Here is an 18,112-nt window from a genome sequence, read left to right as displayed (position 1 = left end):
GACACCTCACTATAATCCACAAGAAAGCAAGTGAAATTATTTCTTGGAGGGGGTGGGGGTGAGGGCAGTGGGCAGGCAAATTATTTTAACAATTTGTATAATTATTACATTTAGGATCATTTGAGCTATATGAAGAACAGGGATGACCAGTAGTTAAACATGAATGCATTGGAATATGATGCTTCTCAAGGATGTTGTACTACATATTATTATGCATTCTACAATAGAAAGTATTTGAACATTGTTGTTTCAGATGTTCAAATATTTCTTCTGTTGAAGTTCCATCACACCTCCAATGAGCTTTATACAACATTCTAGTGTTTTCTTGGGTTGGATTGGGCTCACTCCACCCATGTTGCAGAACTCTATGTTTCACAAATGCCAATGGAAAGGTTATTCTGTAGACTCAAAAGATTATTGTGATTAGAGAGTTATGAGCCTCAAGAGCTCATCTTTCTACAGAGAAACTATGAAGAATCAGCAAAAATTGTAGTCATAGATCAAACAAAATAAATACAAGTACAAATATATTTTTGAAAAAGAAAAAACACTATTCACATATGCATATATGCTTTTAGCAAAATTTGCTTCAGAAATACATGTATCAATGCCATACACTGATCTTCAACATCAAATTTGAATCCAAGAAAGAAGAAAACAAATCAAGAGGGGGAAAGAATCTATAGAACTTTAGCAAAAGTTCTGCAGGAAACACCTATTCATCTAGTCCCATTCTCTTCTATTGATGACTCCGAAGCAGTGTCATCCATTGTCGAGTTTGAGATTGTCTCAGATTGGCTCCCATTCTCACTATCTGAAGCTCCAGATGGTCTTTCTTCAACAGGTTGTTTCAGAAACCAGTACATGATACTTGCTGTCAGTGTGAGGATCATCTTCTGATTTACCTGATGAAGTTCAGCTAGGTATAAGATTGGGAGGAAAAAAAAGGGAAAATAGATACACCTCTGTTAAAAGGCTTTAGCTGAAGTCAGTTTGATGTACATTGTGAGCCTATAGTCTAATGGCTTAAGTATCTAACAACCTTATGAGATGATTTTCTTCATGTTTGGCCATATAGAGGTGATACAGGCTAAGATTTCATAAACCAAATGGTGTGGAAAGTTTAAGTGGCCTCATTAAAGCTTAAACGGTCATTTTCATTGCCATTTCCAGACATCAGTGTTCTAAATACAAGAAATCCAGTTGAATTCCATCCACCTAGTTCTTCATTTTGGGTTCACAAACCAAATGGTGTGGAAAGCTTAAGTGAACTCATTAGAGCTTAAATGGGCTCATTAGAGCTTAAATGGTCATTTTCATTTTCATTTCCAGCCATCACTGTTCTAAATATGAGAAATCCAGTTGAATTTCTTCCACCTAGTTCTTATACCACCATTTATGTGGATGGTGATACTGCAGTTGTGTAGAAATTTTCTATACGCTTTAATATATAAGTACGGTGATAATCCCATATATACATACCTCTGTGATGTCTTCAGGAAGCAAAAATATTGAACATCCAAGTTTCCTTGCAATACTGATGATATAGCTGGCATTCATCTTTTTCTCCTCATCTACATTGCCCCCGAATTTGGAGGGAAAAAACAGAATAATCACTTTCTGACATGATGTTAAATTCAAATTAACCCAATAAATAAAATAAAATAAAATAATATTAATGGTCAAGATCAAGATGAGTTGAAATTCAAACTCGCACTCAAGGAGGAGATGAGCCCCTATAGAAAGAGGGATTTTCTATGACTCCTTTACAACACTCATAAAATTGTTGCCATTATTTAAAAGACTACTGAAGCAACCAACTAAGGACAACTTATCCAGCACATGCAACTAGTTTCCAAATCTTAAAACCATGTCTGAGACTCAGAAGCAACTAGTCTACAAACAGCTCAGTAGAATATTTAAGCCAAGTACTATTGGCTCTAGAAGCACCTTAAATGTAGAGTACAGGCGGGCTTGTTAGACAAGGGTGGGAACATTCAAGGATCCAAGATAAGATTAGGACTATAAGATAAGCCAGATTGTATCATGGGGATCAGACTCTTCTCTCATTGATGAGGCCAACTGTGCCAGCTTGATATCTATTCTTATTCCCAATCCTTACAAGCATCAGATTTCAGGTAATGGATGGTTTAACCTGGTACCAGTTGGAATCTCTCCCTCTCCCTTTTTCTTTTTTGTATTTAAACCAGTGTGAGAAGGCCACATGTCAGACCAGGCTTTAGCTATAAGACAGATTGATATCAATTGTTTTCTCATTTTGTACAAGCTTAAGCTTTTGGGGTTAATGCTAGTTTAGCACACCTATGTAGGCTATGCTTTCAGCATGAGCACCTCATCATAATCTGCTGAAACTGTTTATTAACTCACCTCACCATCTTCTTGCAGGAAAAAAGGGCATATGGCATATTTATGCAACCAGAATCAAGGGAACTTTATACTCATCCCAATTTGAAATTTAAAATTTGAGCAAGAGACAAATAGTAACAGAAAAATGACCTGCTGTTTGCCAATTTTTACTTACACAAGTAGATGACTTGAGCAAGCTATTATTCCTGGGTTCAATAGATTACTGTGAGATATACACAGAGGCACCTTGGTCGTATATGTAAGAGAGGAGCAGGATCATATATCCTTTTTATGTTTTTTGGATGACTGAAAATTTCAGATAGCTGACCTGTGATTTATAGTGACAATCTTTTAAATAAGGTCATCTAGATGTGGTTCATTCAATACCAAATATGCATGCACATATTCCTCAATAGTAGTTAATGATAAATCTCTTAAAAAGGCCATCAGGTTAGCAGAATTAGGAAGAAAAATTATTCTTAAAAAGTCAATTATCCATAAATAATAAAGTTGAGGAGAAAATCTTGTAGCTCTCTCCTTTGTCTTATTTTTCTGTTCCTTTTGTTTCTTTTTCCCTGTTCTTTTCTTTCTTCCATTTCTAAAAACCCTAAAATTCAAAGCAACAATACATTAAAGTTAAGATCAGACAGAAAATTAAAATTAAAATTAAGTTATAGGATACAGTAGACTGAAGTGAAAAACAAGTCTACAATTGTTCAAAAGTATCAGCCAGTATTTTATTTACATGAAAATCAAGAATTTCAGGTGTATACGAACATAAACTCACTCAAATGTCAAGAATAATATGATGAAAATTTCTAAGAAATATGAAACACAACCAATTTGAGTATAACTAATTCAAGAACGACCATATATAAATAGAAGAAATCATACCAGTTTGTCCTTTCGTAACAAGACTCCAATTTACAACTCTAGGCTGCACAGAACTAAGCAGCTCAAGGAAAAAAATGCCATCTGACAAACTCTTATCCTGTGAAATTAAAGTAACAACAACATGAACTTGATTGCCATCTAAGAAACTCTTATTCATTAAAATCGAACTAGTGACTTAAAATAGAACATCAATCATCAAACTTGGATATAAATGTGATCAAACTCAACCGATAGGAGAAATTCAGAAACACCTGAAATAAAAGATATATTTATCTGAATCCTTTTTTAAAACTGGCTCTAAACTTTTAGTAATAATGTAATATTCATCCAATCATAACTTAAGTCTCTTATGATGCTTAAGAATATATGAAAACTGACCCTAAATTTTACCTAAGGAACTATACAAAATTAAGCTTGCATGATAAGAGGCATCCAGTCCACCAACCTTAACTCAATAGAGCAATGTATGTAAAAGAATCAATAGGCCTTCTTCTTACGAACAAAAGGACTCAGAAAGCATCACTTTTACTGTCTTTTCCACATAGTAGGCCTTGGATTTGAAACCCAAAGAGCCAAGACTGGACTTCAAGGGTGAATGATATACATATATGGATAGATGGATAGATAGATAGATAGATATAGATAAAAAAGCAGTTCTAGGAATAATACCTTAAAACTATCCATGTGACTTTGACCTCCCAAACTTCTCACTTTGCTGTTAGCCCATTCAAGAATATCAGCATCAATGATTTCCTTCCCATGGGAATGAAACCTCAAGTTCTTTAGAAGTTGGAGGATGTTGAATCGCATCAATTGCCATAAATAAGCTGAAGAGCAAGGCCAACATTTTTTGTTCAGATAATCAAGTTGGTATCTAATATATAGGGCAAAAGAAATGTTAGACAACATACCCAATATTAATTTCTTGTTTCCCTGTACAATATCATTTCCAGCAATATTAACCAGGGAAAACTTTAATTGTTTCCCAATCTTTACAACTTGGTTGCAGTTTTCTACTTTTCTGAATGGCATTTTAATGGGAGGCTTAGTTGCAATCTTCCAATGAACAATCCCTGGAGACACCTTGTCAAGAGTCTCTAAAAGTACCCACCTGCAGAAAGACAGAGATAACACTTCAGCCTAAGGATGAGGGTAAAAAATGAATAACAAAAATCAAGTCCTTTAGCAAGTGAGCTTAAATTTGGAAATCCTTCAATTCAGTTCAAGCCATTGCAAAATTTTCAAAATAATAATATCTGAGCAAGTTCCAATCTTCCAAACACATATTTTCCAATACTTAGAAGAACTGTTAAAATTTGGGCTTCTGTTGGATGTTAACCAGAAAATTTGATAATGAACCTTAAATATCAAGTCAGAATTGTGATGGAAAAACCGTATTCTTTATTTGTAATTTAAAAGTCAGGAAAAAATATTATGATATAAATTACTTATGATTACAGGAGTAGAGACAATATACTCTAATAGAACTGCACTCACCCATTTCTCACATCTTCAAAAACGTTGTTGATATATGTTGAATTTCCAAGACTATTTATCCAAAAGCGAAATGCTCTCTCTTCTCTAGAGATTTGGGTGTCATCCGGTAAAGTTTCAAGAAAAGATATCTGTTTCGCTTGGGTTGAGAGCCCATTCCTACATGCAAATAGAAGTTAGGTATGACATCAATGAACTCTTAATGGGAGATACGTATGAAAGAAAATGTATGAATCAACAGTGTTTAAACAGAGGAACATTAAAATGTGCAACAATTTCCCATTAACAACCCCTCTACATGAGTTAAAAGTTAAAACTTAACATTACAGGCAATTTGGCAACCCTAACAAGTACACAAAAGGCTAGTCAACAGGCTTCATTCTTCATACATGAACATACAACTCTAAGATGAAATACTTATTATGCTAAACTAGATATGTCAAGACTAAAAGTATACCTTTTCCATTTTAAGAGCCTTATGACATAGAAACAATGAACACTATCATTTCAATGGCTATCAAGTTAATATGTATATTTATTTTGGTTTTACATAGCAATAATTCCATAAAAAGTAAGTAAAGAGCATGTGCATGAGAGAGAGAGAGTTAAAAGTTGAACAGAGATTCAGTAGAAACACAGATGAATCAATGTCTACTGTTTTTCTAACACTAAATTGAATAAACAAATATTTGTACAGGATTCACAATGTGCTTGCAACTTGAAGATTATGAAACCTCATAGAGGTTTATATCCAACTCAAAATCCAAGAGTAAATATTTAAATGGAACTAACTGCTCATAAAAGGATCCATCCTCACCTATGTTGAAAAACGTGTGCAACAAAAGCAAGGTTAAGATTTGGAGAACCTTCCACAATATCTTTTGCGGTTAAGTATCTCTTGCAACCCATCCTATCTGCATGTTCAAGAATTAACTTTGCCCTTTCTAAAGGATCTTTCACAGATAATGTAGATGGATTGCTATGCTCAGGTGCAAGCACATTTAAGAGGTGAGCATATGCCTCTCCATCCTGCAGTTCAAGCATATAATTTGTAAACAACTGGAATCATCTAGAGAATAGACAGCAAAAATATACACAGTTCAAAAAAATAATACAAGACACCATTAAACCAAATTGTTGGTCTTTTCATTATTGAAATATATAGGGAAGAATCTGAATTTAACTCTTGAAAACAAAGAAAAGTAAATATAGAACATAGTCTTGCATTTCCAATATACAACTATGGAGCATCTACATGGCTACACTGCAAGCCAGAACAAAGAACAAATGACCAACAATAATAACCAAAATAAGAACAAAAAGAGGCATATCATGGAAAGCATTATCATAAATATGACAAAAAATAGTGTTAAAATTTTAATTTCTTAACAATTTTAAATTTTACTATCAGTTATATAACTAACCAACAAGGTTATCCAGCAAAAGAAGAGATGAACATATCCCTACTGTATTAAGAGTTCATTTAAATTAGAATATCTTAATATGTTTTTTCTATATCATGAATTTTTTAAAATGCACCAACATATAAAAAACAAGCTATATCATAGTAGGTAAAGAAGACAAATAATATGGACACTGATAGCCTAATAGTGTTATTGTCCCAAGATCTGGGACTTTGACATATCAGATGTCTAGACCAACATTCACAACAATCATCACATGTCTCCCAAGTCCACATGATAGACAAGAACTACACTGTTCAGATTGGTAATGGTAAGGAAGATGACAATCCTTATTTTGGCAATGGATGGATCCAGCATCCTAGGTGGAAACTGGCAGCAACAGAACCAAATCTTCAGTTAAAAGTGCTGCAGCTATTACTAGAAACTAGCGCCATTAATTAATGATACTTCTACAAAGCAAATATCAAATTCCAAGATGCAAAGATTTTAGAGCTAAAGAAAAATATGGTGCTATTATCTTCTTTATCCAGTAGAAGACAGTTTACCTTTTAGTTAATAATCATAGTGCATTCTTTAGCATAAACATGGTGAGGTCAATCAGGCACTTATAAAACTAGACAGTGTTTTAGCCTTCATGCTATATTCAATCTAGAAGAATTTTAGAAGCCTTTCTGTTATAGCTCAAACGACACAGAATGGCATTAATACTTAGTTTGATTTTATTCAGAGTGGCTGAAGAATCCAATATACTGCACAGAGTTTGAGTTATATTTAGCACTGAACACTAGGAAATAGGACAAGCTTTTTCTACAGAGGTCAATACCTTTTTCTTTCATTGATTTTGAAATGTCAAAGGTTTATAAAATACATGAAAGAGAAGGCAGATACAAGCAAAACAAATTAACCACAGAAAAAAAAAATTAAAAACACTTAAAACTTAATTTCATTTTTACCTTCACATCAGTAGAGAAGTTTGTAACTATTCTCTTATATCCTGCTTTCTTCAGTTGAAAATTCATCCACCGAAGTAAGATCTTCTCTGGTGGTAGACTCATCAGCTCCTCCACATCCTGTTGATTTTCAATATAATTGAAATCATGTTTATACTAGAAATTATTCATATAAAACCCTTTAAGCCAGTAGCTAAGAACCAGTAACTTCTATTTGGAAGAAATATCTTCACCTTACTATCATCAACCAACTCCACCAACTGAGGTGTTTTCTTCAAGTTGAGATCAGCTAAAAGTTGAATCTGTAAAGAAACACATTACAAGGATCAAAACTCACCCAGATCCAAAGTAAAGATGGATATGCAGTCTGCATTCAGTTTTAACTTAATGGCTTGAAGTCCTAAAAGGCTTCCCTTTAATACTTATAGTTCATATTTAATCCACAGAAGTAAGCATCTACAAAATGATTAAATAAGTTGATAACCATTAGAATCTTACCTTGATGATTTGAGAAATTAAACCAAGCACAAGATGGCGCTGAAAATAAAACCAAAAAGGCATTAGTTTTCCTGACAAGGACAACAGCAAAACCAAAAAACCAGGCTAACAAATAATTACACTTCAATTTGGTCCAGCAAGAAGCATAACAGAAAGTAGAAGAAGAGATAAGCAGATGATTCTTTTTTACTTAAACAGAATGAATTGGTATGGGTAGGCTCATGGGTTTGTTTAAGCCGAGTTCAGCCCAGTTTATTATTTAGTATCTTTCTAATAGTAAAAGTGAGTTAGTAAGGTTGGCTTGGTTTAAACGGCAATAAATGGGAAGGGTTTGGGATGATCCTTTTCAAATTTTGACCCATTTATACTTTGGCTCATTTTAGAACAAATCCTACACAGCCAGATTGAGGAATTACTAGTTCTAAATACAGATGGGATGTAGTTGTCAAGCAGAAAAAGCCATAGAGACTTGTCCACAGGAATCCAATTGTTCAAGCCACCACAATTGACATGTCAAAACACAATTCAGAACCCATAGAAATTCACGGAGTTAAAGAAGAAAATATATACAGATGCAAAAACAATAAAGTCAGCGACTAGCTTTCACATGTGGAGAGTGCAGACTGAAACAGAGGAGAAAAGAAAAGGCCAACAAGATTGTGACCCAAAAGTAAAAACAAAATTGAAAAGGAACTTTAAGCCAACTGGAATATCAAAGACTCCAGCACAATCCCAAATGAAAGAACCCGAGAAAGGATATTTTAGCATTATACTACCTAAAGAATTATACCCTTTATAGCACAAATTACCCTATATTGGATCAACCACTGAAATAGATACATGACAAGCTCGGGTATCTAGAATCTTATAAACCTCAACACTTGAAGCCCAGTTTCCCAGACATATTACCCGATAAAACCCATCAAAACATCATTCGAGATATCAAAAATTCAACTCCCAAACAAAGCATTCATATATGGAAAGGCATGCAAATATACCCTTCCTTCAATGAAGTCCTGTGTCCCGATATTGACCACAGTACATCCAATAGCTTTGGCAGAGTTGAGGCAGAGGGTGTGATTTTCATTCCTCTCCCAAGGATTGAGTACTCTCTTCGTGTTAATGGCACGTTCATCAATTGTTCCGGGAACTGCCACATTGATGAGCTTACTGCACCATCGAATGAAAACCCTTTTAATCAAATAAAAAACCCGAACGACTAATCTCCACAATAAAGAAAACAACAAAGAATATCACCATAGAAGAACTCCATCCTTAGCAATCTCGAACAGATCATTGGTGGAAGCATCCATGGGAAGATATTGCTTCAAAAACTTATCTTCACCAAGGTAATTGTTAATATGTGCAACATACGACGCCTTCTCGGATTCGCTAATCGTGTGAAGCAAAGTGGTGGTAGCAGCCTTGAGAAATGCGGATGAGTTTTTCGCAGCACTTCCGACTCTAGAACTCGCATGAGCTAGCAGTTTCAAATAGACCTGCCAAGAACCCAGTTTGGAAAAAACAGTGAATCACAATTCCTTTCTCTTTTTCCACACTTTCTCAGCAACCAAACATCCATGTCTTACCCTCAAAAAGAGCTCGAAATCAAGATCCTCGTCCAAGTTCTGGTACGAATCTCGGAGAAACGAAGCGCGCTCCTCCTCGCTCAGATTCTCCCCAACAACCTTGAGCCTGGACATCTTGGAGGACAAATCTCGGAGGCTGAGCCGTCCATTGTCGCCCTCTCGCCTCATGCTCATGAACTGCCAAGAAAAAAAAAAACAGAAGTTAGATTCAAGATTGAAATTCCAGACAGAGTTGATGAACATTAATCCGAACTCTCACATGAGCCTTCAAGCCCCTGAGCTCCACTTGCGTGAACTGGTTCTGGAGCCATGGATCTGACACCAGAACTCCAAAATAACCACCTCCACCTCCACCACCACCAGCCATACCAAAATCAAATCGATAGATTGAGATTCAGACAATGATCCGCAACAAGAAGAAGATGATGAAGATTTTTGAGAGGAAGGTGAGGAGTAATGAACGGAAAGGAAAAGGAAGATGATCTCTTTTGGTTGAGCAGAGAGTGGGGGGGAGTGAACATATGGGACATGGATGTGGCTGTCAGAGCTTTCAAAGTTGTTTTGAGAATTCAAAATATGACCATTTTGTCCCCGTCGTAACAGCTCTTTCAAGCTCACTCTATTTCAAATTTAATTCTGTGCTGGTGTTAATGATTCCCTCCCACGCTCCTTACCTTATTTACTGTGACCCTCGGCTTCCATTCTCCTCTCATTTTTTATTTTTTATTTTTAAAACCTACCATAAAATTCAATATATAAAAAATTCAAGCTCCCCTAAAAATTGTATGTATTTATTAATTTTATTAAAATATTTAAAACTCTAACCGTTTGGTAGTGTTTCTAAAAAAACACTTTTAAATTAAAAAAATATTTTAAAAATAAAAAACAAGTGTTTGACAAAATTGAGGAAATACTTTTAAAAATCACTTATAATATTAAAAAATTATTTATAGTATTTTCTATAAAAAAAAAATTATATAGGATTTTTCAAAAAGAATTTTTAAATAAAACACTTTCACTAAAAACATTTCAAATAGAAATATTATCAAACAAAGGTTAAAGATAAATTATATAAGAAAAATAAAATATTTTCATTAAGGGTTCGTTTGGACATATTTTCTTAAACTTGTTTTGGCTACGTTTCCTAAAACTTGGTTCCAAAAATTATTTTTTATTCTTTAACTTAAAAACAAGTTTCAAAAAATATGGTCCAACGCACTCATATTTTCCTTTTATTTTTAAAAATCGATGAAAATAACTCCCTCTTATTCTTTAAAAATTGTTCTTTATTTTACTTTGTTTTTAAAAATTGTTTTTAGGCAACAATAACCAAACAGTGCTAAAAAATTTTTAAAATGGTTTTTTGTTTCTAAGAACAAAAAAGCAAAAACTGTTTTTAAATCACAAAAATTAGGATTGACTTTTAAAAAAAATCATTATCATTTGAGAAAAAAAATATATTAATGGATTTGATGAAGTCAACATGGATTTTGAGGCTTATATATCTCAATACATTCCACTAGCTAAACTAAAAGTTGTTGGTTTTATTCTAAGGTAATGTTTGGTTCCGAAAAATACAAATGTTAAAGGAAAATAATTTTATTATGTTTGGTTGTTTTATAGAAAATAATAAAGAAAATATTAAAAATTTATATATTTTCAAATTATTTAAGTTTTATATTGAAAAGTGAAAATAAGTAAAATGAGTTTGAAGTAGCATGTAAAAATAATTTATTGATTTTAAATCCATTTTTATTTTTCCTCTTTTTTTCTTTCCTTTCATTTTTTCTTTCTATTTTCTTTCCCTCGCATTTTCCCTTACATTTTTCGAGAACCAAACATAGCCTAAATAAATATTATAAAAATTAAATATTTTTCTAAATTTGTATAGTCATTAAGAGAATTCATTGAACGTACAAGACAAAATAAAAATAGATTTTAACTTAATAAAATTTTCTTAAATATTTCCCCCAAAAAAAATTCAATAAATTTTTCTTAAATATTTAGTTATTGTATATGTTAGCACATGAAGTCAAATTAAAGCTAAAAAATTGAATGAAGAAAAAAATAAGTAAAAGGGAGATTAAATTTCATAAATTTACTTACATATATATATATTCAAATTTATTTATTTTACGCTTTTCATATTAAAAAATAGAAAATTTTAAAATATACAAGTTTTAAATTTTTTTATTTACTTTCTTTCATATTTTCTTGATAAATTAAACAAATTATTTTGCTTAATAGACAAGCCTTATATCAAACTTTTAATCAGTGTACAATTAAAATTGAATCATTCAATAAAAATAAAAACAAAATAAAATAAATTGAAGTACAAACAAACGAAACCAATATATAAAGAAATTAAACCTAATTGCTAAAAAATGCAATTTAGATACAAAAAAAAAAACCGATGTCATTATCGAGATTAAAAAATAACAATATGAATGTGATTAGATGATAATTTCTCATTGGCAACAAATAATGACTTCTCATTAGCATGGAAAAACCTTGTTCTCTCCATGTAGGAATGTTGTGAAAGTGTGCAAGATCTTACCTCAATGGCTTCTCCTTTATACAATTAGCAAGTGGATCCAATTCATGTCATCACTCACTACCCACCACCCTTCTTTTAAAAGTCATTGAAAAAAGTAGCAAGACAGCCTTCTCTCCAATGAATTTTCATGACCTCTCTCCTTATTTTAAATTTTATTTTACAAATCTTGTGACCACATGCCTCTATACAAGTTTGGCTTCATTATAAAACACCCCATGTGTTAATCAAATGAGTTTATTGAAGTTTGGTTTTTTCTTTCTTTTTCTTTTTCTTTTTTTTCCTTTCCCTCATTTGGTATAAATAAATTAAGAATTTTCATGTACTTTGATTTTGGCAAGTGCATGTGAACCCATTGTAACATATACCACATCACATGACATAGATTTATATTATCAAAAACTTTATGTTAAAAATAATTTATTACTTTTGATTATAGTTATAAGGTGAAATTTTGGGGGGGTTCAAATATTAAATAATTTCTTATATAAATAAAATAAATCGAATAAAAGTATAAAGAAGTAAAAGTAATTATAAAATATTACATCATTCCTTGATACACAAATGGGATGTTTAGTAAAACTTAATACTTATTACTTAATGATTTATGTTGACTTTAAGTTAAATTATATTTAAGTTATTGACTTAAAACTTATTACTTAATTCTTGTTTTAAGTATTAAGGTTGTTCGATAAAATTAATTTAAAATTTATTTTAAATCATCAAATTAATATATTTATCCTCATAAATTATAATTATGACAAATAAAGTCAAATAACAATAGAGATCGTGAAATAATAAAAGAGATCGTGAAGGTAACTAGAATAAATGGAGGTGGACTAAAAAATTAGTTAATTATTTTGACTTATTACTTAAAGTTGTTCTTTTTACTTTATATCATACTATTAAGTTATTTTATCAAACATACTTAATGACTTAAATTAAGTTATTAAGTCATTTTAAGTCATTAAGTCGGTTTACCAATCACCTACAAATAAAGAAACTTCTTTTACCATGTGACTTTTTTGGATTGGGTGAAACTTTTTCAATATAAAAATTTCCTAGGATATTAAAAATATAATTTTTGGTACCAAGCAAAAATTATCATCTAATCAGATTGGATCATGCAATAAAAAAGTCGTATTATTTTCTATTTAAAAATAGTTTTATTGCTTTATATGTACATTTTATTTTTTCATATTTAGATCTCATTTTTTTATACTTGGATATCATTTTTTTTTTTTTGTATTTTTATATAGGTTATGTTTGATTCACTGAAAATACTAAGAAAAAAAATGTTGAGGAAAATTATTTTATCATATTTGGTCATTGTACGGAAAATATCAAAGAAAATAAATATTTTTAAAACTAGTTAAAATTTTATTCATTTAAAAATTATTTAATCTTTATATTACAAGTTAAAATAAGTAAAATGAGTTTAAAATAATAAATTAAAATAATTTATTGATTTTTAAACTTTTTTTTAATCTTCCCTCTTTTTACTTTCTTTTTACTTTTATATTTTATAGTACTCAGAGCCCAAAGGCGAGGACTCAATTCATAAAAGCTCAAACTTATCCATCCAAACAAGAAATATAAAAGTTTGGGTAAGACCGAATCGAAGTATAAGCAAAGTAAACGTCCTTTAATAAGAATACGATATTGGCTTCTTGTTGTATTTTCCCTCAAATTTTCTAAGAACCACCTTTCTAATCTACATTTAGTCGTACACATGAAAGACCCAAAATCTAAATTCAATAGGTCTTAGAATTATTCCTTGATACCATTAAAAAAAATCCTCATTCGACTTTTTTATTAACAAAAGAAGGCAATTAATACAAGTATTTTCAAAAGGCACATCATTTTTCTTAAAATAAAAAAGCTAATAGAGTACAATGTGATTGATAAAGCATCTTTCTAAATTTGTGATCACCTTTTGAGTAGAATAAAAAGGACACTGGTGTCATTTCAAGAAGAGGAATGATTTAGGCATAGTTCATAAGAAGGTCCACAAAAGGAAATGTTGCTTGCTTTCCAAAAAGTTGGTGTTTTCAACACAACTCCATGCTTACAATTGAAATGTAATCTTGGATGCTTCACTTTTGATCCATTTTGTGAGTCACAAAGTTGATTAGAATGTTCCATAAGTTATTTTTACTTAGAAAAGTGTCTTGTAAAATGTATAAGAGTTGGTATATCTAATATTATGTCTATACTTGAAGCGATGTTCTTCAACATACTATGGAGAGATGCCAACAAAGAGTCTTTCATTGATATGTATGAAGTTTTAAAATATTTTATTTATAATGATAAAATTTATTTTTGTTTATATTTTATTTTTAATTAAATAGGAATGGTGGGAAATTCCTAAAATGAGATGTATCAGACTACACAAACTTTTAAACTATGTTTGATTTTTATAAAATTTGAGGAAAAATGTTAGAGAAGGACAACAAAAAAGAAAAGTAGAAAAAAAAAAGTAAAACATAAATAAATATATATTTAAAATTAATAAATCATTTTTTATATGCTACTTTAAACTTACTTCACTTATTTTTCTTCTTTTATATAAAAATTAAATAATTAATATATATATATATATATATTGAATTAAATTAAAATTTAATTTTTTTCTTTTCACATTATTGTTGGCAGATCGAAGGGTTGATTGCGTCCGTCAACTCCCCTTGTATTCGTCGTGGGTGTTTGAGTGAATGCACTATAAGGTTAGGGTATATCATTTTCCTAATAGCAATTGTTTTTAAAAGAGTTAGTAGCATATGAGGTCCTACAAGTAGTATCAGAGCCGAGGTCACGGGTTCGAACCCCAAGGGTGTTGTTGGGGGAAGATTGTTGGTAAATCGGAGGATTGATGGTCGCATCCATCAACTCCCTTTCAAACCCCAGGGATGTCGTTAGGGGAAGATTGTTGATAGATTGGAGGGTTGGCGATCGCATCCATTAACTCCTCTTGTGTTCGTCATAGGCGCGATCACGGGTTTGAACCCCAAGGGTGTCGTTGGGGGGAGATTGTTGATAGATCGGAGGGTTGGCAGTCGCATCCATCAAATCCCCTTGTGTTCATCGTAGGTGCACCTGAGGTCTTACAATTATTTTTCAAGAACTAAATATAGCCTTAATAATTTTTCAATGAAGTTAATCTTATAATATCTTCTTCTATTATTACAAACTTCTAATTGGGTTTTTTTCCCTTAATTGTGATTTTCTCAAGTTTTTTTATCACATGACCATGCATAAATTGTGTTGCCACTACTATTATTTAAAATAAGCAATTTTTTTTTGAAAAAAAATATATTGAAATTACATTGGCATTTGGAATATAAAAATGGGTTAACTTCAATAAATTTGATGTAAATTAATAATAATTAATTAATTACATCAAATGAGCAAATTAAAATGATTATTTCTCACATGAGGGATTAAGGATTTATTTGGAAACTGTTTTCGAAAACAATTCTAAAAAACTGTTTTTAAAAATTGTTTTATGATGTTTTGTAAAATAAAAATTTGTTTGTAAATCTAAAATGTTTTTACCCTATTTTTTAAAAAATAATTTTAGATATTTTTTAAAATACTTTTTATATCAAGTGTATTATTTTTAATCACTATACATATTTGTATAATTATTTCTTAAAACAACCATTAGAAAACAAGTGAAAATAATTAAAAGATGTTATCTAAAAACATCTTATTTTTTCTTTAAATACAGAAAATAGAAAATAGTTTTTTATTGTTAAACATGATTTCCTCATTTTTGGTTGTGGAGAACAGAAAATAGTTCTCAAAAACCGTTACCAAACATGCCCTAAGCAACTTGATCATTTTCTTATATTAATTTTTAAATTTAGAATTAACCATCTATTTATTACCTTTTAATCTAATGTTGAAATATTATGATAATTGATGTGACATTGCCATATCATTACATAGATATTAGACGTATTATATCATATTATATTAATATAATATGTAAAAATTATAGAATAAAATAATAAAAGTAATGATCAAATCTTAATTAATTAGGGATTTTAGCATGTCCCATGATTTGGTGGTGGAACAAAAATAGTGAAGTTTTAGCCATCTTCTATACCCTACTCTGAAAAAGTGAATTAAAAAAGGTGGATGGGCACATGGGTGAACCAACTGAGAAACCTATCCACATTCAAGGTTGAATTGACCCAATGCCCCTGGATTTTGGAATGACAAGACACGCCCCTCTATTTAGGGGAAAGCTAAATTGGATGTCATGATCAATCAAACTAAGGTTAAATTCCTTCACATACAATCTAAGTGTCACATTTAAACTAAATCACTTATTATAATTTTGTTTTTGAATATTTAAGATGATGTTTGAATTAATTTTGTAACATTTATAAGCATGTTTAAGTTTAATAAAATAATTAATTCGATCTTTGAATGGTTATAAGACTATTATTGTTTGCATGACATGAAAAATGGGATAAAATTGTTTTGATGTGAATTTATTGTAATGCATATGAAAAATTATTTTATGTTTAGTGGAATTTCGTAATGCTAAAACTACCATTTTGTGTGAAAATTATTTTTTAAAATAAAAAACTATTTTTTCAAATTGGAAAAGTAAGGGTATGTTTGATAGCTGTTTTTGAAAACAGTTTTTGAGAACAGTTTTCAAAAACTATTATCTAAAGTTTTATAGAAAAAAGTCTATTTGGAAACTTAAAATGTTTTTAATATTTTTAAATATGTTTTAAAAACAATTTTTATCTATAGTATTTTATTTTTAATCATTCTAAATATTTGTATAATTATTTTTTAAAACAATCATTAGAAAACAAGTGAAAAAAATAAAAATAAAAACAACTAAAAAATATTTTTCTAAAAACCACCATATTTTATGTTCTTAAGAATAGAAAACATAAAACAGTTTTTTGCTAGCAAACGAGTTTTACAGGTTTTGTGTTCTTGATAACATATTTTTCAAAAAAGTTGTCAAATAGACCCTAATTTTTTAAAAGAAAGCAACTTATTGAGAGCTTGTTATAAAAATATGGTATTTTTTAAGAACATATTTTAATCATTTTAAACTATTTTTATTAGTTTTTGATGTTATTTAAAAAATAATTAAAAATAAAATACTACATATAAAACTCCTTTTTAACAAATATTTAGAAACACAAAAATTAAATTAATAACATTTTATATTTTCAAACAAATTTTGTATAAAAAACATCTTACAATTTTTTTTTTTGAGAAAATTACCCAACATATTCTATACATTTGGAATCATGATTTTTGTTTTTTTGCTCCAATATCAACTTCTAATTAAAGTACATGGGATAGGTTATGTTAAATAAAGAAAAATTTTAATAACTTTCTTTTAACTAAAACACTAAAGTCAAAAGAAGCATATCACTATCTTAGATAGCAAGTGGTGGTTGGTCACAAATTTAAAGTAATAGAAGACTAATAGATCAAACTCATATAAAGTTTTAGAAATTTCAAATCAGGCAACCTACTTACCTAAATAAAGTTCACTTCTGATTTACCCAAGAAGTTTCTTGAAAGAATTGGCCTAACCATAACTCTCAATCTCAAATACAAATACCAAGATTAATTATAAAAAAAATATTTTTATAGAAAATTCTTTTATATAATTGGGTAGTGATGAGTCAAAACAAATATAGTGGATTCTCATTGTAATGGCCAAGTAGAACATGATTTTGCATCAAATCATGGGTTAGGTCTGAATCAATTCAGATACTCAAAACCCCAAGTTCCAAATTTATGGCAATGATAGTTGTAGGGAGTTTGGAGAAACTTTGTGAAGATGACATTTTAACTAAAAGTAAAGCAAACCCAAAAGGGAAAGGCAAAGGCAAAGGCAAAGATGTGGGTAATGATAAAAGGAATGGTAAGGAAGCAAGTTTGGAATGAGTTAGACTGACTCAACCTGCAAAAGATATCAATATCATTAACATTTCTTCTCCTAGGTTTCGCTCCTCTTTACTTAAAAAATAAAATAAAATAAATTATTATTTCATGATGATGGTCAAAAAATGATTTTTATTTTTTATTTTTTTTAAGTATGATATAAGCCTTCTTCAATAATTTTTATTTTCTTGGGTATATTTTATTATTATTTTTAAATAGTTTGAAAATTCTTGAGGGATAAGCTTCATTATGTTATTGACTTATAGTACATTGTTAAAAGCAAATGCTAATCCTTTTATTTAAAATTATGATTTTAATTTTATTTTTAGCTTAACTTATTTAGAACTTATTTTGGGAATGATTTTGAGAGGATTAAAAGTAATTCCTAATACTTAAAAAGGTGTTTTT

The 18,112-nt window shown here is 30.3% G+C and overlaps 1 protein-coding gene across 1 annotated transcript; it reads right to left on the bottom strand.

Annotated features, from left to right (window-relative positions):
* Nucleotides 1-512: 512 nt before the first annotated feature.
* LOC117919444 (fimbrin-2-like) lies at nucleotides 513-9,777 on the bottom strand. The gene is made up of 14 exons (XM_034836649.1): nucleotides 9,476-9,777; nucleotides 9,217-9,393; nucleotides 8,885-9,126; nucleotides 8,626-8,797; nucleotides 7,628-7,666; nucleotides 7,363-7,431; nucleotides 7,133-7,249; nucleotides 5,573-5,784; nucleotides 4,759-4,914; nucleotides 4,173-4,372; nucleotides 3,931-4,088; nucleotides 3,262-3,358; nucleotides 1,483-1,574; nucleotides 513-905 (listed from the first exon to the last, which is right to left on the bottom strand). The coding sequence occupies exons 1-14, from the start codon at nucleotides 9,581-9,583 to the stop codon at nucleotides 720-722; spliced, it is 2,025 nt and encodes a 674-aa protein (XP_034692540.1). The 5' UTR covers nucleotides 9,584-9,777; the 3' UTR covers nucleotides 513-719.
* Between the last annotated feature and the right edge of the window lie 8,335 nt (nucleotides 9,778-18,112).

Source organism: Vitis riparia, chromosome 7 (assembly GCF_004353265.1).
Source record: "Vitis riparia cultivar Riparia Gloire de Montpellier isolate 1030 chromosome 7, EGFV_Vit.rip_1.0, whole genome shotgun sequence".
In the NCBI taxonomy this organism is placed as follows: Eukaryota; Viridiplantae; Streptophyta; class Magnoliopsida; order Vitales; family Vitaceae; genus Vitis; species Vitis riparia.
Note: the sequence above shows the minus strand (reverse complement) of the source record. Positions and strands in the feature narration are given on the sequence as shown.

Coding starts and splice junctions, on each gene's coding strand:
- LOC117919444 (XM_034836649.1), bottom strand. CDS start 9,583: ATGGCTGGTGGTGGTGGAGGTGGAGGTGGTTATTTTGGAGTTCTGGTG. Junction 5,785..7,132: donor ACTTCTCTACTGATGTGAAG/GTAAAAATGAAA, acceptor CTTGAACTGCAG/GATGGAGAGGCATATGCTCA. Junction 1,575..3,261: donor TGTTACGAAAGGACAAACTG/GTATGATTTCTT, acceptor GGGGCAATGTAG/ATGAGGAGAAAAAGATGAAT.